Source organism: Macrotis lagotis, chromosome 1, assembly GCF_037893015.1.
Source record: "Macrotis lagotis isolate mMagLag1 chromosome 1, bilby.v1.9.chrom.fasta, whole genome shotgun sequence".
In the NCBI taxonomy this organism is placed as follows: Eukaryota; Metazoa; Chordata; class Mammalia; order Peramelemorphia; family Peramelidae; genus Macrotis; species Macrotis lagotis.
Window position 1 is genome coordinate 390,405,435 of NC_133658.1, and position 26,502 is coordinate 390,431,936.

Here is a 26,502-nt window from a genome sequence, read left to right on the forward strand (position 1 = left end):
AGTCTACTGGTTCTATCCCAGTTCTATCATTAGACTGTGTGATTCTGGAATAACATGAAAGTGTTAGATTAGACTTTAATGTCCCTTCTTTATCTACCTTTCTAGAATGGTTTCTTCGGGAGTGGAGAGGAGGTTTTGAAAGACAATTTTTAGCATTTTTCTTTTGAGTATCTGAGAAGCCTAGAGAGGAAACTCTCTGATGAAAGAAATTCCTACCCCATGTTTCAGTAACACAGTGAACTCCATCCCCCTTTGCCCTTGAACAAAACAAGGTTGTACTATTGGGTGAAGTCAGTGGGAAGGCTGCCTTTGGGCAATCCTAGCTTGTGGTTTGAAAATTATGTGGCTTTTTCCTCAACTATTTACAGAATGAAATCGTAATTTGCCATACCAGCAGTGGGGGAGGCAGATTCTGGACCCATCTCTTTGACTAGGAATCATAGAACCAGAGAGTACATCAAAACCTCTTATGTTTCAAGGAAAAAAAAAACAAAACATGAATTTAGTTTTCTGGCCTTCTTCTGGAAATCCATTTTAATGTTGAATTTGAGGATATCCTCATATGGATCTGAGATCTACTTGGATCAACCTAGAAATCCTAGAACAGTGGGTGAGAGAATACAGGGATAAAAATGTTATTATGTGGCATCTTGTTCCAAATTCTATAATGGCTCACATTTATATTGTGTTTTGAGGTGTGTAAAGTGCCTTCTGTGCTTTATCTCATTTTATTCATATAAGAATCTCATAGATGGGTACATCTATTACCCACATTTCACAGATGAGAGAACTGATTTTCAGAGAAGTTAGTGTCTTTCCCAAGATTACTCAGTTGATAAGTTTCAGAAGTTAGATTTGAATCTGGGTGCCCATTATTCTGAGCTGTCATAGTCGAATAGAAAGTGGTTGATGTTTTCTCTCCCACTAATTTTCCATTTTATAATTAGATAACAAGCTCTAAGGAGAAATGGATATATTTGTTTGGAGATAAGTTGCAGTTAGGATGTTTTTAATCAGCATTTAGCACAGTGCCTAGTAGGTACTTAAGAAATGTTTATTGAATTGAATTGAATAGTGTGGGGAAGATGTTCAATTCAGGCAGTGAAATGACTTTCATTTGACTAATAAAAAGAAGATGCACCTAACCCTACATCCTCAGAAATGTTATCAATATCTGGAAGAATTATACCCTAGAATTTTAACCTGTTTTCAGGGAATCATGGAATTGGGGCAGAGATCATAGATTATATACTTTGAGCTCTCAGAAACCTTGGAGATAATTTGGTCCAATCCTCTTATTTGACAGAAGAGGAAACTAAAACCTAGAGAGGTTAAGTAATTTCATCCTTAAGGAGGTCCAGGAAGAGACTGCCAAGAATTTGAGTTGTTTCTTTTTTTTTTACTATTTAAAAATGTAAAGAGTTTGGGTCTGAGAAGAGGAAATAAGTGTACTTAGTGATGACTTAAACTTTCTGGGAGGGGGGGCTCAGTTTCTTCTGCTGTCATATGGGGATGAAGCATATCCTTTCTACTTTATGTGATAGTTCTGAATGACATTTGAGATACTGGATATGACGTCTTATAGAAAAACTAAAAAAATAACAAAGGTTAAATGACTCTGGTCACTAATGATTGCTGAGTAGTTTCTGTTCTGCAGTTTTTCTAGGAAATGATTCTACATGGTAAAAGATTTGGATATGTCTTGAGATGGTATATGACTGAAAGAACCAGGTAGCCATTATTATATTACTGTTTTGCATATTACTCATGCCCTGGAGGGGGCAGCTGTTTTATAATAAGTCCAGTGAAGCAAAAATAATAACTAATTATAATCATAGGTTGTTTGAGCTGGAAAGGATCTTGGACATCATTTAGTGTAATTCTTGTCTTAGAGGTGAAGAAACCAAGATCCAGAGAAAGGAAGTGATTCATCCAAGGTCTCCTAGGGAATTCATAGCAGGGCCAGCTAGGTGGTGCAGTAGATAAAACATTGAATCTAGAGTCAGGAAGACTTGATTGAATTCTAATGTGCCCTTAGAGGCTTTCTGTATGTCCCTGCACAAATCACCTAAGCTCTGTCTGCTTCAGCTTCTTCATCTGTAAAATGGGGATATAATATCACCTACATTCTAGGGTGGTTGTGAGGATCAAATGATATTAATTGTAAATGTCTAGCATAGTATCTGGTACATAGTAAATGTTAGCTATTAATGGTCAGCATTAGGATCTTGTTCTCCTGCTCTCCGGTTTGGACTCATTCTAATGCACTGCTTTTAGAAATTACCATTAATGACTGGTGGTCTACTGGAGACAGGAAATCTTTGAAAAACAAAGCCTCAGATCTCAGTGAATTTTGGAAATTGTAGATTTTGAGAAAGTGTGAAAAAATTTGCAAAGTGGTTCATTGTGTTGGGGGAGACACTCTCAGATGTTTGCCTTCTTTCCAGAGCAGCTAATTGGTTGTAAAATGTTAACAGAGGCTGCAGCTTTGGGTTGAATTAAAATCCCTGAAAAATCCTGCTGTGAACAGGTGGGAAAACAGAGATTCTCCCATATCTACATTTATTTACCTTTTAGTGATAACCTCATGATAGCAAAATACCAGCATCAATTTTCAGTTTTTCTTGAAAAAGCTGCCAAAAATCTGAGATAAATTTGAATATGGCTGCATTTGGATTTCAGTATTACTTCCTTTGAACCTAACATGATTTAAAGTAAACATATATATGTATATATTTATATCTTTGTATATATCAATATAAAATAATTGTTTGTATTTGTATAGTGTCATGGTTTATAAAATACTTTTACATATATTGCTTCATTTGCTGCTTACAACACACTTTTAATGGGGTTAGACAATATGATTATTCCCATTTTACTGATAATGAAACTGTGGGTCAGAGAGAGGTGGAGTGACTTAAGAACATGGAAATAGAGTGAAAATTGATCTTAAAGAACATCTTCCACAAACTGAGACCTGGAGAGGGAAAGAGGTCTAAGGTCTAAGGTCACAGAGCTGGAAAGTAGCAATGCTAACATTTGAAACTCCATCCTTGGACTAATAACAGGATCATTTTTATTTTGCTTCTGTTAGAAGAAACAACCCCTAGCAGTGGGACTCTCTGCAGTTTCAACAAAGATTTTAAAACATTTTTAGATGCCAGCATGATTATAGTCATCTACAGTCTGGGTATCAGCAAGGGGGCTTGAGCCTTAATTGTCTACACTGATGAGTCCTAGTAACTTTAGGACATCTTTGACCATTGTGTCTGCCTCTTTTAGTCAAAGTAGGTAAAGTCTGTCAGTCATTTCTAAGTGCATCCTTATTAACAGGACCTGAGATATTTCCCAAGGCAGATTTGATTGAACAAGGCTAATTATCCTCAACCAACCAATAAACTAGCATTCGTCAAACATGCCAAGCACTGGGCAAGGTGCTGAGGATATATTGTCAAAAGAAAAAATAATCCTTGACCTTTAAAAGCTTACAGTCTTGTTAGGGGGGACGTGGATATATGAAATAGAGTGAATATGATTTTGTAGAGGTGTAGAGTCAAAGAAGTCAAGATTTGAATGCTGCGTCAGATCCAAGCTAACTATGGACATGTAAATTAATCTCTCAAAGCCTCAATTTCCATATCTTTTCTAAAATGTTTTAAAAAAATCAACTAATTTGTTTTGTAAAAAAATATAGTAATACCTGCTTGACATATTGTTGTGAGGATCAAATGAAATGATGTTTGTAGAGCATTGAGCAAATCTTTAAAGAGTGATATTTAAATGTGAGCTATTCTACAAAGGCAGCATGCTTTATTGAAAAGAATGCTGGACAGGGAGCCAAAAAATTCTGTGTGCCCCTGGACAAATCACCTAAGCTCTGTCTGCTTAGAACCAGTTCTACCAAACTTGTTCTACCAAAAAAAATCTCTTACTATGGATAAGTCACTTCTCTTTGAATCAGTTTCTCGTCTCAAAAATTAAGGGGTTAGTCTATAAAATCTCCAAATTTCCCTCTGTGATTTTTGTCTTTGGTATAATGTTTGGCTAAGGTCCAGAGTTTTTGTTTTGAGAAGAAAAGAAACCTCTTTGGAATGCTATCATTTCTGGGAAGATGAGTGAGTGAAATACCCTGTAAAATCTAAATGTGTGTGTCATTCATTGTTCAGTATGCAAGGCAGCTTCAGACTCAGCTTTTCCTTATTAGTTTCTTATGATATCTTTAGACACTACTCTCAGTAAAATCAGGTCAGAATATATTTTGCATTCCCTTTAAAAATGATACATTCCTACTTATATTTTTATGAACTCAGCACACAGACTTATTGGATAGTCTATAATATAAACCAGAATAATTTGGGGCTCATATGATTAGCATTAGTCCTCAGTAGATATGGCATTTTCTGGCCATTTTTATTTGGAGGCTAGTCCAGAGCTTTAAATCCAAATTAAGGAGTCACTTGTTTTATTTGGCTTCTGCCTGTGTTGGCATGTTAAGATTCACTGAGATTTCAATGGAAGTCATTGCTCAAATTAAATTCATTATCAGTAATGATGTGTGTGCCCAGGCAATGACAGTGAAAATGTGAAAATGCAATGTGGTGAACTCAGTGGGTGTGGTTAAAAAAAGTTATTGGACCAGTGAAATTAGTTTAGAGGAGTATCTTAAAGTATCTTAAAGATCCAGACACAGTTTATTTCTGATTTCTTACTGAATATCTTCATTTTAGTGTTCAGATACTAGGATCTTCATACTTTACCACAGAAAAATAAGATATCTCTTCCTATAACAAACTTCAAACATTGAGTTTTCTGTGACAGGATTATCTTCAGTGTCTAAGGGTTTCCTTATTTCTCCTTCCCAGCTCCATCTCAGTTTGCTAATAGTAGAATTAGGCTAAAACAAGTTTAGAAATAGGCAGAGATAATGTGAATATTATATATACAAATAAGAAGATATATATATTTTAGTGTGGTTATATCTAATTGAGTCTCTACATTTTAAATTCAAATATAATTTTATTTTTTAAATGATTTTATTTAAAATTTTTAAAATTTAAAGTTAAAATTAAATTTTAATTTAAAATGATCTATTATTTTGGATACTATAGGCTTCTCCTCTTCATTAGGATGAATAAGTGAGAATTGACTAAAGTTTATCAAAAGAAGAGTTAGTGCTTGAATTTGTTCTTGTCTTTTCAGTTTTCTATTAAGGCCATTTAGGAGATAGTTAAATTAAGGGTTGAGTTAATTAAATGGAGTATGTCAGTGAGGTGGGGCATCCTGTTGATTAGTGTTGTTTTCCAACTCAGACCTACTGGTGCATTATTTTTAGCATGTTCCTCATCTTGCTAGATAAAATAATTAGAATGAATTTTTCTTTCATCAAGAGGGAAAGTTCCTTTTTCCCAGAATAAGTATTTCACATACCCCCTCTACATCTCCCCCATTTTTTTCTGCAGATTACAACTACTTGGCAGTAAGTCACTTTGTAAGTCTTATGTAAACTATATGTTGCAGGTAAAATCAATCTATTTGTGCTTTCCTAAAAAATATTTGAAAACTGTAGAGTCTTTGACATTTCCCTTCTTGAACATTAGAAAGTTGTCCTGTCTGCTTACAAATATTAGAATTTGAGGAATTGATTGGAATTGGGATTGGTATTGAGGAATTGGAACTGATTACAATCTTCATCTGGACTCACCTACACATAAAGGAAGCCCTACTATAACATAACCATCAGAGAGCTTAGAATTTGATTTCTCCTCAAGGATAAACTATCTAACCTCTATAGGATGGACTTCAGGTTCCCTGTGAGTCAAGAGTAAAGCTGCCTAGCCACACTTTTCTGGGCAGGTCTTTGCCTTGAACTCCTAATCCTATTCCATTTTTTTAATAATTATTGATAATTTTCTCTATTTGAATGTAAGCTTTCTGTACTAAAATTTTCCCTCAAAGTGACTTCATTTCATCTTCTATCTCCCCTGCTTCTCATATATAAAGTTAAAACCTGTTTGATTGACTTTGAATTATAAGAAATGGGGATATATTTCAAGGTTTATCTAGAGGAATACTGGTGTGTTGATATTGCTAAATTGTCAATTTAAATACCCATATCTTAATGACTAGATATAGTCCAATGAGGAGAAAATGGAAAATTTTTGAGCTTAAAATATATGATTTCATGCAAAGTTGTTGTTTAGTTGTTCAATCAGGTCCAACTCTTCATAATCCTATCGATCATTGTGTCCATGGAGTTTTTTTCATAAAGATATTGGAATTGGGGCAGCTAAAAGGTACAATAGATACTCAAGGAGACCTGAGTTTGAAGTTGGTCTCAGATAATTGATACCTAGCTGTGTGACCTTGGTCAAGTCACTTAACCCCATTGTCTTGCAATGCCCCCCCCCCAAAAAACAGACAAAAAACCAAAGATATTGAGGTCATTTGTCAAACTTTCCTCCAGTGAATTAAGACCAACAGAAGTTAAATGACTTGCCTAGGGTCATACAACTAATAAGTGTCAAAAGAGTTGAATTTGAATACTTCCTATTCCACTGCTCTATCCACTAAGCAATCTAACTGCCTCCTAGAATTAGTTATAGTGTTTTTGCAAAAAATTCATTATAGAACTTAGTTCTGTTAGTTAGATGACAGTTGTTTCCTTTTTCTCTTTTGAACATTTTAAAGAGACCCATGAATTTAAAAGTTCAAACTGAAAATCAAAATCCATAAAAATTTTAAAATGAGAAATGAACTCTAAAGGGAGCATTACCTCATTCTCTCAATTGATTTTATTTTTTAATGCTCCAGAGATTTACGGATGGTTAAGGTGTTCTTCCTTTAATTGTTGTGATATTACTGTATTGACAAATTCTGAATCACAAGTAACGAAGATGCTTCAATGTAAAAAATATTTAGGGAATAACGCCTATATATTAGGCACCAACTAGGTAATTAGTCACTTGACATATTGGAATGCAAAGTGGATTTGGAGTCTTGAATCCCAACAATAGCACTAGTAAATACTAGTATTTTTATATCACTTTTAGATTTGCCAAGGGTTTTACAAATATGATATCATTTGATCCTCAAAAAAATCCTGGGAGTCAGGTGCTATTATTATTCCCATTTTATGAGGGTACTGAGGCAGAGAGAGATTAAGTGACACTCAGGGTCACACAAGTAACAACTGTCCAAGGTGAGATTTGAAAGATCTTCCTGACTATTCGCTATGCCATCTAGATTCCTATGGTATTTTTGTTCAATTGTTTTTCAGTCATGTATGACTCTTCATGACCCTGTTTAGAGTTTTCTTGGCAAAAATACTGGAGTACTTTGCCATTTTCTTCTTCAGCTCATTTTATAGATGAGGAGACTAAGCTCAGGAAGAATATTCTTCCTGACTCTGAGCCCAGCACTCCATCTACTGTGCCACCTAGCTATCCTTTTCTGGAATATCAAGGTTCAAATATTGAATCAGAAACTTATTGGTGTATGTCTTTATGTAAGATACTTATTCTCTATTATATGCCTCAGTTATTTTGAGGTTTAAATGAGACCATACATGAAATATACTTTTCAAATGTTAAAGCACAGTATAAATGGAAATTACTATTATTGTTATTATTATAAGTTATTGATTTTACTTATGTTCCTGTAGAATGGGAATAATTTTTTTGCCAGTTTTCTAAATTGTGTAAGAATAAGACTTAAATGGTTAAAATAATAAAATCAAAAGGGATCTTAAGTTATCCTAGTTCACTGACACCAGACAAGTAAATGAATAAATCAATCATCTACTTTCTTCTCAAAAATCTTTAAAGGGGAGACTGCACAACTTCCCTTGGCTTCCTTATTTTAGTATCATATAAATCTCTGGGTAAAGGAGTATTCCTCCTAGTTTTAATTTGAGCTTTATCCTTTTCTTGACTCTCATCCTCCCTGCCATTCCCCTCTCCTTTTTTTTTCTTTTATTATTAACAGAAAGGCTTGAACACAAAGTATTCTTTGAACAAAAACATTTAGAAAACATATTATGATTTTAATTATACCTGTGCATCATCAATCATTTTTAAAGAAGAGTAGTAGTAAAAGGAATAGTTTGAACTGAGGTGAACTGAGTTTACCTTTCTGATGGTGACTGTGACTTCATTTAAAGCCATTTGAATGCTCCATTTTCCCCATCTTTAAAATGGAAATAATAAGATCTTTTTCCTTATCTCACAGTGAAAGTCTTTTGAGGTTTCAGTATGGTGATGATATGGATTCAAGATATTTTATTATCTGAGATTATCTGCTTTTAAATTATTACTCTATGGTCACTGACCAAGTATATCAGGCTGTTGGGAGAAAACCATTTTGGTTTGGCAGGCAAAAGTGAGAGGTAGCCTGCATATGCATAGCTGTAGATGGTTTGATATGTGTGCATACATGTATATATGTGCATGTATGGAAACATACATATATCAACAGTTTATACATATACATGCATGCTTATACACACATATCTTACCTTAAGGTATATCCATGATGAATTCTTCTCAAAATGCTGTTTGTTGTTTTTATTCTCATGTCCTCAGCATCCACATTTCTATTGACTCATCAAACATAATACTACTATAGTTGTTCATGTTTGTCAATAAGAGTTAATTGTTACATAGGTTTATGTAGTCAGGGGTGGAGGAGAGTCTGTCATGCAAACAATGAGTAAAAAAAAAACTGCAATCTCTCATTGAAATTTATAATTGGGAATATCCTAGCGGCAAAGATAGAAATTTTCATGCTACTTTCAAATCTCATTTCAAAAGAGGAGAGTGAATGGGCTTTATTTCAGGGTCAGCCTTAGAGAACGCTATGAAGGTGGGTACTGTTTGTCTCTGTCACTTTTGAGTTCTGTGCTTTTTTCCTCCTTGTTCCCTCCTCCATGCTTCCTTCAGGACCTAGATCTCTCTTGCTTTTTTTTCTCTTCTCTTATCAAAACCTGCTCTGATTCATTTATAGGATCTACTCTAGGATCCTGGTAGATGCTCAATAAATATTTGTTTACTGAATTAATGAATTTACACTAAATATAAATGACATGCAGGATTATTCTTCCGGGGTGTTTTCATTTTAACAGGGTTAAACCAAAGGTTGGGTAATGAAAAGAATGCTATACTAGAATTAGGCTGTCAAATCCAAATTCTAGCTATGTGAACCTGTGCAAGTCATTTTTTTTTTTCTGAGTCTCAGTTTTTCATTCTTTAAAATGAGGATAAACATACTTGCCCTGCTCACCTCAGGGCTCTGCTTTGATACTTAAGTGTCATATAAGTATTATTGTTCTTATTATTACTATTAACTGTGGAATTTTAAGTATAAACCAGGATATGGATGAAATATTTTCAGGAAGATCTTTCTGGTGACCTTGAAATAGTATTTTAATTTGCCCTTAATATAAGAGCAGTTCTTCTTTAGTCTTTGGTTGACTTCTATAGCCTTGAATTGCCATAATAAGAGTATACTAAGAATGCACTGAAGATATTTGTTAGCAAGGGAGAGGTAGACAGCTGTCATCTGGTTGCCCTCATCTGGATCAACCTGGGGTTTCGTGGACTTGAACTGGTGACCTAGAAATGAAGCTCTTGGTGTCCCTTTCTCAATCCTCATCCCCAAGGTCTCCAAGCACTACCTTATGCGTGATTCTCATCTGATTGTTTTATTTTTGATGATAGCAATTTAAAGACAGTCCTCATTCCCAAAGGAGCAGGCAAATACTTCAGGTTTTGCTTAGGTTAACTATCTGTCTCGTTCTTGATGACTGTGATTGAGAGGATCAACTCTGGGGATAGACTTGAAGCACTTCAGCTCTCTGCGCCTTTATTTCCTTGCAATGTAAATGGCAAGGGTTGAATTAGATGACCCATAAGGTCCATTCCATTTCTCCTTATTTGAGACTATTAAGTTGTTTTTACCTGAGTAGAATTTCCTCCATGACATTCCTTGGTCTTCAATCTTCCTCCTCCCAAAGGAAACCTATAGAAGTTAGATTGGTGCAACTTGTCTCTAGAACTTTTAGTTCTTGGAAAACAGGGGAGGTCAGGGAGGGAGTTAGTCTCTTTTGTTCCTCCACAGTTTCAGTTTCTCATCCAAGTCTTCCTTCATTCAGTTCATCTCTCCAGGTCTCTCCTGATCTTGGCAGCCACACAGGTGTCATATTTTCACATGGATGAACTGTTCTCAAATAATTTCTCCAATGTATTGGGAACAAGTAAGCTTTTCTTTGACATTAGGAATGCAGGATCTTCTCTCTCCAAGTAGTTTTTTTTCCCTTCTTCAAGAGGCATATTTATCATAGCAATGGGCAGGAAAATCCTATTTATCCATTCATATAAGAGTTTATTAAACTCAGCTCCTTGCAGTTCAGTATCTCGGGGTAAAAGTAATAATAATTCACATTTATATGGTTCTTTAAGGTTTTCAAGTCACTCTCCCTATGATAAACCTGTGAAGTAGGTTGTAGAGGTATCATTATCCACATTTTCTAGGTGAAGAATTTGAGACTCAGAGAGGTAAGGTCACTTGTCTATTGTCACACAGCTTGCAAATATTTAAGGTACGAGTCCAATCTATTGCTGAACTCCCAACTTTTTGCATCTCATACTGTCTGTTTATAAGGATAGAGTATAGAATGTAGTAGTCCCTGCTATCTTTTTCCCCTCTCTTGTTGGAAGCAGAAGCCAAGGCCAATGTCCCTCATTGAAACAAACAGCTTCACCACTGAGGTCTCTGAATTGTAACTCATTTTGCTATGTCACCCTCTAGTTCACTGCGTATGGTGCCAGTCCAAATACTGTACAAAAGGAACCCTATGGCTGTCTTGACACAGCTGTTCCCTGCTCAGGGGCCAGAGTGAGACTCCGTGCTCTGAATATCTTTTGGCAGGATCATCTGCCATGTAAACCATCTGCAGGCATAAGTTAGAAGAGCTTGTAGAAAGTCTCAAGACTGCAGATAGGATTTTTATGTCTTGAGTTAGATCTGCCTTATTCCTTTCTTTTTTTTTAACCTCGGACATTAGAAGAACAGATGAAAACATCCAAACGTGATTTTTCAGGATTGGGGTATAGGGAGGGGAGATTTCAACCTGCTTGCCTCTGATCTATAAGAATATTTTGCATAATAATTAATTATGTACAATCTGTTACCTAATGGACTATTTTACTGAATTTGCCCTTCAATTTTGAATAATTTACTTTAAAAAATGATTTAAATATCTGTATTTTCTGATTATATGTCTCTGGACTTTGGGGATCATTGCCCAAATTATTGTTGGTTTTCTTATTTAAGTTGTTGTTTGTTTTTTGGTCAATCACCTCAACATATGGACTGTTTATTAAGATATATGTGTCATTATTCTGTAAGTCATTTTTTTTTAGGTTTTTTTTTTTTTTTGCAAGGCAGTGGGGTTAAGTAGCTTGCCCAAGGCCACACAGCTAGGTAATTATTGTGTCTGAGACTGGATTTGAACCCAGGGACTCCTGACTCCAAGGCCGGTGCTTTATCCACTACGCCACCTAGCCACCCCTATATAAGTCATTTTTAAAGTCATATACACAGATATCCATAAGCTCCAAAAAGAATGCTGTATCTTTGAGGTATTAACATAGCATAACATCTTGAATCTGGAAGAGATCTTAGTGGTTGCCTGGTTCTAGACTGTTATTTTGCACTTAGGCTAGAGGCCAAATAAATTTCCCAAGGTCACCCAGTTAGTTAGACACACATCCAGGACTAAAACCTCGATCTTCTGAGTTCTCATCTAATATTTTTTCTCTACCTCCATCTATCTGAGAGCAAACAATCTTAGGGGAACGGAATAGGTATTGCTCCATTCCTGCCACATGATGATTCTACACTGTGGCAAAATAGACTTTTAGACATTTATTATTAATCCCAGGAAGTGATCTCAGAGTTCAACCAATCCAATGTATATTTGAACAGAAGTAGATTCCACAACATTCATATTACCATTTGAAAACCTCTAGTGAGGGGTAGCTAGGTGACACAGCAGATAGAGGACCAGCCCTGGAGTCAGGAGTACCTGAGTTCAAATCCGGCCTCAGACACCTAATAATTACCTAGCTGTGTGGCCTTGGGCAAGCCACTTAACCCCATTTGCCTTGCAAAAAAAGAAAAAAACCTAAAAAAAAGAGAAAAAAATTAAAGAAAAACTCTAGTGGCAGGAGACTAACAACTTCCCAAGTCAGACCGTTCCACTCAGCTCTATTTTTTAAGGAAAATTTTCCCTGTAGTGAGCTGAAATTGACTGTCTATACATTTTATCCATTGCTCCTAATTCTGGCCTCTGTAGTCACACAAACAAAGTAAAACCCATCATCTTCATGATGTACCTTCCCATATTTGAGGTCAGCTATCAAGTCCCACTGAGGAAGTTGGGTAGCACAGTCAATCAAATGTCTGGGCTAGAGTCAGGAAGATCTGAGTTCAAATCTAGACTAAGATTCTTACTGCTTGTGTTACCCTGGGCAAGTTTGCCTTGTTTCCTCATCTGTAAAATGAACCGGAGAAGGATATGGCAAACCAATCCAGTGTCTTTGCCAAGAAAATACTAAATGAGGTCACATAGAATTAAATACCACTGAACAGCAAAATTATTATCAGGTTCACTTGGATCTTCTCTCCTATATATGACATACTCCCAGTCTTTTCAACTAATCTTAAGGTATTTGTATGTGCCCTCACTATCCTTTTGATCTATCTTTGGACACAGATAAGAGTAGATCCTCCTTGCCTATCCAATCAATTTGAATTCCCCAGGAATCATAGAACTCTCACAATACCTGGGTGCAATTATCTGACCTTATCAAAAGCATTTCATAAATACTTTTGATTGAATGTTGAATTGATTAGCCATCAGCATAGAAGACTGCCTTAACTGGATCAAATTAATTGATTATATCCATATACTGGCATGGATGACAACTAATGCCCAATTACAGGATATGGACTAATATTAGCCCAAGGTGTTGACTCATACTTACTATAAACTAAACAACAATTTCAGATGGTAATACAGCTTTGATTTTGTCACGTGTGTTTGTATGTCTATGTGTGTGTGTATGTATGTGTATGCATGCCTTTATTGACTGTCTTTCCAGATGGAGCAGGTTAAATTAAACTTTCTTTTCTCTCTCTCTCTCTCTCTCTCTCTCTCTCTCTGGCCCTTGAGATTAACCTTACATTGAACGTTTACCAATTCCTTAGACTAAAGTTGGACATTAGCCTATTGTTAACTGTGGTTATAACATATATCCATGTGTAGAATTTCCCACCAAAAAAAGACTAGAGTTAAAAGGAGTTTGGTCCCTGCTGGGCTGTTTCCTGGAGTTTATGGAACTATGCAGGACTCCACTGGGTAAATAGGAGCTTTGTCCCCGCCCCTGGGTCAGGCTCTCACAGTTGGAGTGAGGCTGTATTACCGTTCTGCTGACAACACTTTATAAAACAGACACACACACACACACACACACACACACACACACAGACACACACAATGTTGTAATTCATTAGAAAAATGAAAACTTTTGAGTTACAATAACTAGGACTTCATTAAAAAGCCTTCTTCATGTTTGGGACCTTTTCAATTGATCAGCAGATGCACATATGTCCCAGTGTTTACCAACGCCTTGCAACCTTAGCCTGACAAATCTTTCCTACATTTGCATGCCAGAGAAGAAGCCTTCTCTCCAATGGTAATTATTTTTAACTCTTAGATCTACCACCTCTCTGTGGAATATATTCCTTTAGGGAAAGTACAATCCAAAGGGGTCAGCCTCTTGGCACCTACTTAGGGGAAAACTCTGAAGAATTCCCACATCCCCTTGGGGTAGAGCCTGCTTTTCCCCAAAGAATAAGTTGTTCAAAGTGTCTTTGCCACATAAGGGCTTGTGTGAGGCCCTGGGCACCAGTTGACAGGGATGTCTATCCTCCACAACAGATGGTGAGGCTTTCGATTTCAGCAACCGATCCATCGGGAGAGGGCCCTGAAGGGGCGGGCTCCAAATTCTGCCAGCATTCCACACGGCAGGGGCAGCTTAGGGCAATTGGGATCTAGTGTCCATGCCCTTCATAACTTGCATGCTAAATGATGAGTTGTTGACAGGAGAGCCCATCTCTCAAGTGTAAGATCTACAAGTACCTGCATTCTGTTTTTCTTTGGCAAGAATTAATGCCCTATTACTTGTCTTTCAAAATCCATTTTTGGCACAGTTACAGACCTCCTCACGGTGGCAAGCAGTTGTCTGCCAGGGTTTGTGCTGACAGCTCCTTCTACAATCTGACTAACTGTCACAACCGGACTATGGAGGCTTATATAGTGAATCGTGTGTACTTGAGATGACCAGGACTTGGAGGGTTGAAATGAAGGGAAATGTGATTGGTTTCTTTCCACCATTACTTTAATCTTAAACCTTAGATTCTACCCTGCATCCCCCTTTCCCCCATTCTCAACTTCTTTCAAACATACACACAGACACACACTCACACTCACCCTCACACACATTGCCATCCCTAAGTTTGGAGTTGGGGGCCTTTTTATTTGGAATTGTTCCTTTTGTCAAATAGGTTTCTTTTCACATCTAAATTCATTAATCTAACTTAATGTGATTTCTTTAGGGGTACTGTGAGATTAGTTTCCTTATTCAGTTTTCCTGGATTATTGTCTCAAACTCCATCATGAAAGGAGAGTTAATAGCAACCTAACCCCCCTCCTTGCATGAAAGAGGTTTGTTGCAAGCCTATTGGAACTGTGGCTGAATCCTCTATACAGAGGGCTAACCCCATTGCTGTATAGAAATTTAGGGAGAGGATCCCATGAAGAGATTATTTTTCTCTATCCCCAGAACCTTTGACCTTACTACCTAGACCTCATTGGAAAGTAACCTGAAATAATTAGTCTATCACTTATTAATCATCTTTTACATGCAAGTGTGGCTGAGTTCACCACATATGTTTGTGTCTGGGGCTTGTGCCCACAGTCAGATTTCATTTTATACAGTTAGGTTTCAGTGGTGCCTGGCCAGAAGTTTATCTTGGACAAAAGGTTGACAAACCTTGGCTCCTGGGGAGAGAGCCTGGAAACTGAGATGGATTATTATTCAAAGACTGGTTTTCATGGGTCGACAGTTGAGTGATGCATAATACGGAAGAAAATATTTTAGTCAAATGTTTACTTTTGTGTGCATGAGTGTGTGTGTGTGTGTATTTGTGTACTCTCATATAGAAGTCAGTGTCTTTTTTTTAAAAGATGTATCTTTTTATAACAGTCTTTTTTGGTGGCAGAAAATGGAGTTTTTCTTTTATGGCAATGATTTCATTGTTAGAAATAATTTTGACCTTTATCTTTGCAATAACTAATTCATTAATTTGTTAAGACCATTGTCCATTATTATTTCTTCCTCAGGATAATCAGTTGATGGTCATTGTGTTAATTTTTGGAATAAACTTTGAATTAGGGCCAGCTAGGAGGAGCACTGGCCCTAGAGCCAGGAGGACCTGAGTTCAAATCCAGCCTCAGACAATTAATAATTGTCTAGCTGTGTGACCTTGGGCAAGTCACTCAACCCCATTGCCTTAAATAAATAAAATTTAAAAAATAATTTGAATTATATGGCATCATGACTCTTCTTTGTGTTGAAGTAAGATTTTGACATGGACATAAACTTGAAGGTAAAATAAAAAAAGAAAACATTGACAAAGAAAAAAATTACATAGCTTGTATTTTAGGCATTCTGATATTTATGGAAAATAGTTGTGTTTGAAAATCTTTCCCTGAATCTCCCTGAAACATCTTTATTTCAAAGGACCAGGGAGTAGGAGCACTTTGGGCAACTTACTGAAATAGATATTGCCCTTTCCCCACCCTCCCAGCCCCCCTCAAAATGAAAAGATTTTGGTTTCTTTGAAAGTGATTAGCTCTGGTTCCATCTTATAGACCAGTTGGTCTTTTCCATCATTACAAGTTTCCTGTGCTTACTTGATGTCTGAATCTGTGACCAGGCCATGATTCATCAAAATTAAAGATTTCAATATGGAGCTGATTCAGGGAAGAAAATGGCATGAAGGAGGATTCTCCTTTGTTGAAACTTCCATAGCTTTTGTGATGAAGCTATATCCTAGGAAAGAAGATATAAAAACAGAGGTAAACTTGTCCAAGGCCAGCAGGGCAGTTTCTCTACACTTAAACCCCAATAAACGTTTGTGGTGCTGACAATCAGCCTAATTTATTCAGTGGAGTTGTTTGGGTAAATATGCTTATGGAGAATTTATATTCATGGTGTATATTTTGCCAGATATTCATCTTTTGTGAAATTAGAGGGAATTGCCTCATATTACTAGAAATATTCTGGCTTAGGGAATCTTGGGAAATTCTTATACAATGAATATCTGTCTTAAAATTACAGTGAAATTTTTACTGAGTTTGGGGCTTATTTTTGCAATTCTTCTATCAGATCTGTTGGTAGTCCTGAGAGTTTTGCTATCGTGAGCATGGCTCAGATTGTATCCAGTAAAGAAGTTAAAGCTTCCTACGTGAAATATTGGAACAATTTAGCTTATGTTTATTTCAAGAGATGCTGAGGGAGAACAGTATATTCTGTCTAGAAATACCCTGTGACTTTGTTGCCAAGGTGTGTGATGCTGACCAAGACATTTGTTTCCTTCACAGGTTCTTCTTGAAATTTTTCCTCAAATGTAACCAAAATTGCCTAAAAAATGCAGGAAACCCTCGGGACATGCGGAGATTCCAGGTGAGTGTACTATCTTAAAATCAGACTGTAATATAAAAAATTACTGTGATCCCTCAAGGGATTCTTAATCCCAACAATAGAGTACTCCTTTCAACTGTCAAGACTCTAGCCCATTCCTACTTCATCGTCTATGATTATTGTTCATGCCCTTCTATATATTTTCCACAGGAGTACCTTTCTTTATTGGGAGCCTTCTCTAGATTTTTCTTCAATGTCACTAGAGCCTGTAAGCTGTTCTTCCTTTGCACTCATTGTAGAACCAGGTTATATAGCTCTTTGGCAATGCTTTTTCCACTAATACTGTTGAACAATTCTTTAGTTATCATCATAACAATCATACCTAGAATGTATATATATATATATATATATATATATAGTATATATATATATAAAATTAAAGCATTTTACATGCATATAGATATATGTGTGTGTAAAATGCTTTACTGTTATATAAAGCCTTTATTCATTTTATTCACACACCAATCTTGTGAGGTAGGTAATATTTTTATTCCCATTTTATAGGTGAGGGAACTGGGGTTGATAAAAGTTAAATGACTTGCCTAGAGTTACACAGCTAAGTAAGTAAAGGCTAGATGTTCTTGAGTCCAAATCCAATGCTCTTTCCATTATGCTATCTTACTACCTCTACAGGCAAGACCACCATGTGTCTCTCTACTTTTTTAGCTGATTCACCATTTTAATTCTTTGGAGGTCATAGTATTCTATAGCTTGTAACAATGAAATGCCATTGGAAGAATATAGTATTTTAAAAAGATGAACTTTGGTTTTAGAATAATATTTGGTTTTTTAAGAGCACTACATGATTTTCCCAAGTGCAATCATGGTTCTGAGTTTCTCTCAGCATTTCTCAATTCTAGCAAGTTGAAAGTCTTCTAGGGAAGGAGACATCATTTGCTAACACTCTGCTCCCTTGACCAGGCAGTGATCCAATAGACAGGCAACCTGGAGGGAGAATAAACCCTTTCACCTGATCCAGTCCTTAAGCGTTTTAACTTGAAAGTCCTATCTTTAGAGATTCCTTTGAAATTTCCAAACCATATATTTTTCTTGTGCCTTCATAGACAGGGTAAGGCAATGATGCTAAATCTTTTTTTGGCCATACAGATAAATGGTTCGGTCAGCAAATCGAAAAAACCTTCAGTGGATTAAATAAAGTTTATAAGTTTTGCCTCTTTTCCAGAAATCCATGCTTATAGAAAAATAGTCTACACTCTAAGTCTGTTCTAGCCTAGGAAAAATATTTTGTCCTATAACAATGTAAAAGTTTATCCCTTGAAGGATCTCTGGATAAGGAAGTCAATTTAAATAGGGAAAATGATATGAACAAAGGTATAGAATAAGGAGAGTACAAGCTGAATGGAGAAGAATGGAAAAGGAAATGGAAAGATTCTTATAAAAATGTCTTGAAAGCCAACTAAAGGAGTTTAGACTTTAGTAAGTTGTGGGGAAAGGAATAAAAGCTTGGGCAAAAGGGGTATGATCTTCAGCAGTATGTATTAGAAGGATTTACCAGGAAAGACTATACAAGAAGGACTGGAGATATTGGATCTTAGGTATTTGATTTTTTAGGGGGAGATAAACAATAGGTAGAACTGATTGGTTCATTCACCAAGTATTTCTTAAGTACCTATTCTGTATCAGGTGCTGTGTGAGACATATATAAAACTTGTTGGAGCCTGGCAGAGAAGAAAACCCCTCCCTTCCTCCCCACTCTTTCCCTCTTTCACTACTCCTATTCTTTTTATTATATCTTCACTCATTTTATTCTCACACCAATCTTGTGAGGTAAATAATATTTTTTATTCCTTTTTTACATGTTCCTCTGTTTCTTTCTGTCTCTTTCTCTTTCTCTGTCTGTCTCTGTCACTGTCTCAATCTGAGTTTCTCAATTTCTTTTTCTCTCTAACTCTCTGTGTGCCCCCCTCTCTCTCCACAGAACTAGTGAGGTCTTCATCATTAAAGAAATCTTAAAGTGGATTTTGGATACTTTGTTGTTAGAGATCTAGAGAAGTATTCTTGCTATGATCCAATTGGACTAGATACTTCTGAGGTTCTTTCTCATTTAGGGGATTAGATAGTATTGTGACTAGTTATTTGTTATTCATTTTCTCTCATTTTATTGCTTACTTTTTCAAGATGTTAGGTCAATGTACATGCCTCAATTTCTTCATTTGAGCAATGCTACTAATAATCCACATTTGCGCAACACAAAGATTTAATAGGTGAAGGTGTAACCACAGATATGATATATTTTTTATACTACTTAAGTATTCACTGCTTTTCCTGATGTTTTTGCTAATATTAGTTCTGCTTTAGTTTTCACAATTGTGAAAGGAAGCATATGATTACTAGAGGCTCCTGGCCACCCTTGGCAGGATTCATTGCTTGAATTCTAAGGGGACATAAACGCTTAAGTAGCTCTGAGAAAGTAGGAAAAAAAAACATTGAAGTAGGAATTAGGAGACTTCTTTTGTACTCTTGTTTTTATCAGTGATATGCTGTCTGACCTTGGGTAAATCACTCAGTCACTCTAGGGTACAGTTTCTTCATCTGCAAAATGATGGAGTTGGGCTAGATGTCATCAAATGTCCCATCAGACTCAAGTATTATATGAGTATCTGATTCTCAAGTCCTGAAAAGAAGACTGGGGAGATGTGTCCCCTACTAATCCCTTAGGATTACATCTTGTTAATAGCTTTTGAAATCTCAAAAGAAAGAAAAGTAGAAAGGCAAATAGCATCTCTCTCTAAGTATTTGGGCCCCACTGTGAAGTTACCTTGGTCATTCAGGGTTTTCTCTTAAGACTTAACAGACTGTATTAATCAAGGTGCAGGTTTCTGGAAGAAGAGCCCCCTGGTGGACTGTGCCAAAAAATTGATACAAAATAAACTATAAGATTTTCCTTTTAAAGACTAGAGGTTTCTGCTTAGCATAAAATTTTTACTTTTTGCTAAAGCTGCTTAAGGAACTGTTTCCCTTCCCAAATATTTTGCTAATGAAATAAAATTGATTTTTAATATAAAACTTCTTGCTAAACTCGGTAAGCCCTTTAGATAGATTCCGCATTTCACTTCAATGAATTCTTGGGGTGGTTATAATAATAGTAATGATGATGTTAGTTAACAGGATGCTTTAGAAGATCCCACGGTGTGCAACATTGTAGCTCAACAGCTGTTTTTTTAAAAGTTATTACTATGTTTCAGGAGCCCAAAGTCTATTATGAGAATCAAACAGGCACATATATAACAGTTACCCAAGATCCATCTGAACTGTATAGTAATTGAACCCTGGGCTACATAACTATAATACATTAGGAAATAGATTTGGAATACCAGGATTAATATTTATTTGAGTGCTTGCTAGGATTAAATTTGAAAATGTTTTTGAGTGACATTGGAAGACTAGGTATCTATAAACTTTCAATACTTACCTTGCTTTCTGAAAACTGAAAGCAGGGTTGGACAGCTGTTCAGACTGGAGAACCTCTCGGTGAAGGAAAGCAGTTCCCACCCCAGCTAGAAACCTATCTTAAGATAGGTCCATAATTATTTAGAATGTCTAGATAGCTTTTCAACTTAGTAGTTACATATATTTTTTACCCTTAAAGGGTCATTCTGATAAACTAAGAAAGTTGGCAGTCCTGGAATTTTCTGTTAATTTGGGAAAGCTTCCAAGTGAGGAGACTATTGTATTTCTATTTTTCAAGGAATAGCATAACTAGGTTCCAAAAGATTGTCCATTAAGTAGTGTATTCCATTTGGCTATTACAACCCCATTGAAAGGTCTATAAACTTGGAGTCAAGAAACCAGGGTTTGGATATCAGGTCTTCTTCCATTTAATAGCTGTATGGCCTTGGGCAAGACACTTAAATGTAAGATGTATGTAAGACATGGTTAATGAACCCTACTCTATCTACCTCCTATCTAATATGAAATAAGACAATAGATATGAAAATTTTTAGACTGTAAAGCACAAAATAAACATAAGACCTGATCAGCATCCTTTATAGCTAGAATTCTTAATTTTTCTATTTGTCATGAATCCTTTTGGCAGTCTGATGATAATAATGTTAATAGTAATAATAAAAATAACTATGATGATGGTAATAGCTAGCATTAGCATTGTATTTCCTATGTTCCAAATATTATCTTGTTGATCCTCACAACAACTTTGGGAGGTAGTGTTTTATTATCCCTATTTTATAGTTGAGACAACTAAAACAAAGAGAGGTTAAGTGACTTGCCTAAAAGAAGTCTGGATGTGAATTCAGGTCTTCCTGACTCCAGGTCCAACAGTCTATCTCCCGTACCTATGGATGCTTTCTCAAAATAATGTTTTTGCTTTCGCAGAATACTATTTTTAAATACATAAATTTAAATACATAAAAGTACATGTGGTGCAGTGGATGAAGTCAGAAGGATCTGAATTCAAATCTGGTGTTGGACACTTAATATTTACTTGTGTGACCTTGGGCAAGTCACTTAACCTCATTGTCTTGCAACCCCCCCCCAAAAAAAAACTAAAGGACATGAAATTACAAAGAAAACAATCATATTGAAATACAGTTATAAAAACATTTTTAAGTTCAAGTTTAGTTTAAGTCTAAATTAAAGCCTTTGCTTTATACATTTAACATATCATCCTTCGATGTAATTTCTGTTGCTTTAGTTATATTTTATTCAGTTTCTTTACTCATAAAACTATTGGCTCATAGATTAGGGTTCAAAGATTTTGAGCTGCAAGAGTCCTTAGAATCAATATAATCCAATCTCATTTTACCAATGGGAAAACTGAGGCCCAGAGAGTTTAAATTGCTTCTCCAGGGTCTAGGTTGTAAAAATGGCAGAAGTATGTTGCAAACCTTTCTTCTCTGACTATTCTTTATAGTCTATCATTTATGTTTCCTAATTTTGCTCATTTTTCTGCTGTTTGCTTTAGCACAGTATTTAATCTTTATATAGTTGGAATTGATTATTACCATTTTTTTGACTAGAGCTCTTTGGCTTTGAAAAATTTGTTTACCTTAGTCACAGCTTAGTCTAAATTTTAGATAAAGATTCCTGGCATGTGAGCAAAGAGAGATCCAGGTGGATAAGGGATAGAAGTACATGCATTGTAATATATTCGGTCTATGATTAAGTTAGCTCCATTTTAACAGATTGGGTGACTCAGATCTTAGGACATTCAGAAGCTTCCTTAACATCAGTAGGCATTACTGGCATACCTGGGGCTCCTGTCTTTTTCTTGACCCCCAAACCACAATGGCTTTCCATAAAGATGTGCTAGAATCCACTGAGGAGCCAGAAAGGGATTTTAACAAACCCTGATTTCCATCTGGATTATCTGATTACATTTTTCTCTTTGCACTGTAAAAGGAGAACTGTAATCAGATGACTTCTGTTGACTCATTTGGCCATGAGAAAACCCAGTCTACTCTTAACATACCGATGAGAGTTTTATAAGTTACACTGAAAACCCAAAGTCCAGGAAACATCTGATTGAAAACTGTTCTTGTGCCTATTAAGAGTGTTCTCTCCAATCGCAGAACCAGCTCGCCATCGATGCTCTCCTTCCCTTGCGGCCCATTTGGTATGTTCACCAGTTGGGACTGATTTTCATATGGTAATGTTCATAGCATGTCTCCTCAGAACAGCAATCAGGAGCTTCTGTAGGTGACTGGGGAAGACATGAGGAAGGTTGTTGATCTCTTGACTTGTAAAGACATTCTGTCAACCTAGCGGAGCTTCACAGTGAGTGTGTAAACAGAGACTGCTTAATTACGTGGGTCATGTCAATTAGTGTGACCTTAGCATTTTCAAGAAATTAATCACTTTCAGCACAGCCATGTACTGCTTATACTTTAATGCAGTGTGGACTTCAAGCTTGTAGAAAATCCATTAGAATCAGTACTTAAAAAAATAAAAATTTCCTTTGGATGTTTTCTTTTGAACTCCCTATTCCATGGTAGTAAACTTACTTAAATCCTGAGATACAGGCTTCATTCAGTGATCATGGAGGATGGGTTGGGGGGGTAGAGTAAGTTGGTGAGAAACAGAAGAGAGTTGGGGTTCATTAAGGGGCAAGCAACCTGGTGCTTTAATTTTGATTCTAATGAGCAGCACTCTTCATGTTGACAGCAAAATGGTTCTGTCAAAGGACTATGTTAAAATAATGGTCCTAAACTGACAAGAGCCAGACAATTGAGAGTTAAAATTTAAATCCTTATTGGGTCTAAACATTCCTGGGGTAAGGGTGCTAAATGAAAGAAATAAGACAGTACATCTGACTTTAGTGCCCGATAGTATCTTTATTTAGGAAATGCATAGAAAAATATTAATTTTCAAACTTTTCTCAAGTTTGGGAAAGTTTTTTATTTCCTGAAACTACAATTTCATTGGTGCTGTGAACACTTGTTGAGGCTGCTTCTTCTCCAAATGCTATTCGGCAACTTACTTGCAAGAGATTTGAACCCAGGACTTTCTGACCTAAGATTGTCTATTATGTCATGTGACTAAATATACAGTTTACAGTATCTATTTACAGTAAAAAGAGAAAAATGCAATCAAATAATTCTGATGGAAATTGGGGCATGTTAAAATCCCTTTCTGGCTCCTTGTGGATTCTAAAACATATTTATGAAAAGTCATACTTATGAACACCCATTTGTCAATATCTACACACAAATATGAATGTTTGCTTAGATGATGATTGACTTATTTTGCCCTTTCTACCATCACTCTTGGTTCAGTTATCCTTTATCTGTCTTATTCTCTAACATTAAAAAAATTAGAATCTCAAAGGGACCCTAAAATCTATGTAAAAATTAGGAGTTTTTAGTGAATTAGATGAGTTAAGAAGAATCTATGTTTATCTACACACTCAAACTATTTCCTAAAATTAGGAGATTCTTAAAAATATATATTTGACCTCCGCCTTTAATTTTGCTCTTAAAGGTCAATATTTCATCTTTATTTTTTCTCTTCCCTTTCCCCTGCTATTCCTGCCACATGAACTTTTTTCTCCATTCTTTTGAATGAATTTATATTGTTTTGACAAATAGCACATCTAACAATTACATTTCATACCGATAAAATGCAGAGAGCATGGGCTCCGATCAACCTTCTCATAGAAAATAACACTAAGTTACATCACACTGATTAATTATACTGAAAGCAGCCCTAATGATAGTCTCAGAATGCAGGATTAATTCACATAACATGGTAAATACAAAAGGTGGATTTTCAACCTGATATATTAAGCCATTATGGCTTATCGTCTTGGCATGAGCCTTATGCTATGCCCAGGGAGAAAGGATGCATCACAGAAAAGGAAACCTTATGAGGTGTTTGATAAGTGACTGCTCTGCATCCAGAGTAGGTACTTTTCTATATTAAATATTGTCATCTCTATAGAAAATTCAAAATAAATAAAGCAAGCATTTGAGTGGTTTTGGTTAGATTGATGTTTCCTAATTGTTTTTAATCCATGAAATAACCCTGCTGGTTTGATTCTCTGGGAGTTATTAGGGCTCAGGTGGGGCTGATTGCAGGGAGATGTGGTAGAAAGAACCCTGGATCCAGAGGTAGATCTGAGTTTCTATTCCAACTCTCCCCTAATGCACTAGAATGTGATCTTTTTTTTTTTTGCAAGGCAAATGGGGTTAATTGATTTGCCCAAGGTCACATAGGTAATCATTAAGTCTAAGTTCAAATTTGAACTCAGATCCTCCTGAATCTAGGCTCTTTCCACTGCGTCACCTAGCTGCCACCTAGTCACCCCTTAGAATGTGAATTTCTTGAGGACAAGTTAGTGTGTTTTTGTCTTTCTTTTGTATACCAATGACTAACAAGGTGTCTAGCATATAGTTTAGGTCTCAATAAATATTTGTTGACTAATTGAATCTCTGGATCATCTTTGGTATGTCAGAAAACATTAATAAGTTTTAGTTTATTCATCTTTAAGATGAATTTGAATTAAATGATATCTAAGCTTACTTTAAAAATATTCTTCATTCTATGAAAGGTGGCATTCCCCCCCCTTGTTTATTCCTAATTGTCTGTAAATCCAGATTCCTATCCATTCCTGTCCCTAATACTAGCCAGATATATCTTAACTTTTCTCCTCCTTTCTCCATCATTAGTTCCTGCTGATGCACAAATGACAAAGGAAAGTCAGAATGCCCTCACATAGCAAAATGAGATGGGAAAAAAAAAGTGATTGAGAAAGAGATTACTGATGAATTGTTTGAAGACTGAATTCTTGGTTCAGAAAAAAATATACTGGAGAGCTCTGGGTGTCACTTAAAAAAAGTTTGAATTGATAAATTCAGTTACCTGAGCATTTTAAACAAACTTTTTACATTTACCCAAATAACCCTTTTCCATGTATTTTCTAACTTAAATCAAGTGTTAAATTATTATAGCTAGTTATTTATCAATACATACTTCTCATCCAAAATAATTGTTGCTTCTTCCTCCCTCACATCAACTCTATTCTGAACTCTTTTTGCCTCTTTACTTGGGAATGAGTTTTATTTGTAGAAAATATTACATCTTGCCATCTTACAGATTCCAAAAAAATATTTTAGTTCATGCCATTTAGGTGTCTTATAAAAGAACAAAATGCAAGAGAAATTACTGTAAACAGTTGTTCTTAGGAAATCTTTTACTTTACAAGGGTGGACAAATCTTCCAATATGTAAAGGTCAAGTATTGTCTGAAAGTAGGAGAAGCTAAGGGAAGGGAGCCTGAGTCTAGAATAATGAAGGAATAAGTGACTCAGGAGAAAGGATGTCAGGAAAGATAAAAATAAGAACTAATACTTACTATGTACTTGATGCTGTGTTGTTTCACAGATATTATCTCTTTTGATCCTCACAAGAGTATTAGGAGATTGATGGGTATAATAACATTTCCATTTTTATAGATGCAGAAACTGAGGTAGGAGTATAGGTAGACTTGTCCATAGTCACATAGTTAGTAATGTTTGTGGTCAGTTTTGATCTCAGGTCTTCATGACGGTAAACTTGGCACTCTAGCCATTCTATCACTTAATAATGATGATGATGATGATAATAATAATAATAATAATGATGATGATGATGATGATGATGATTACTAACACATCTAGGGACTAGTCAGGCTACGCACTTTACAATTATTATCTCCTTTGATTTTCACAACAACTTTGGAGGTAGATGCTATTATTGCCTCTATTTTATAGATGAGGAAACTGAGAGCAAAGAGGTTAAGTGACTTGCCCAGGGTCACATATCTAGTAAGTGTATGGAGTCATATCTTTCTGACTTCTGGTCCTCTTATCTACTATACTAGCTGCTCTGTGATGGGGAAATGAATGGCAATATGTCTATATGAGGATGGATTAAGGAAGGTAGAACAGGGAGATGGGCTGAGGCTCACTTGATACCTTCTTGTAATTCTTTTGCTCCAAGCTGGAGCTGTTGTTGTCTTGCCTGCATGGGTTCTAAATCCATGTACAAATTAAAAGAAAAAACCCAAAGGAGGCAAACCATATGACAGATTGACTCCAGGACCAAACTTTTCTATCCAATTAAGTCTAGTATCAAATTCTATATTAGAAATCCCCTCATTTCTATTTATGGATATTTTCCCTATGAGAGTGATTCACCCAAAATTGAACAGCTGAGAG

At 35.9% G+C, this 26,502-nt stretch overlaps 1 protein-coding gene across 7 annotated transcripts in view; it reads left to right on the forward strand.

Annotated features, from left to right (window-relative positions):
- EBF1 (EBF transcription factor 1) overlaps positions 1 to 26,502 on the forward strand; it is a 453,042-nt gene that overhangs the window by 268,294 nt on the left and 158,246 nt on the right. For all 7 annotated transcript variants that reach the window (XM_074212516.1, XM_074212518.1, XM_074212517.1 and 4 more), the window contains exon 7: positions 16,730 to 16,811. In XM_074212516.1, the coding sequence (XP_074068617.1) occupies positions 16,730 to 16,811 (82 nt within the window). The remainder of the gene's footprint in view (positions 1 to 16,729; positions 16,812 to 26,502) is intronic.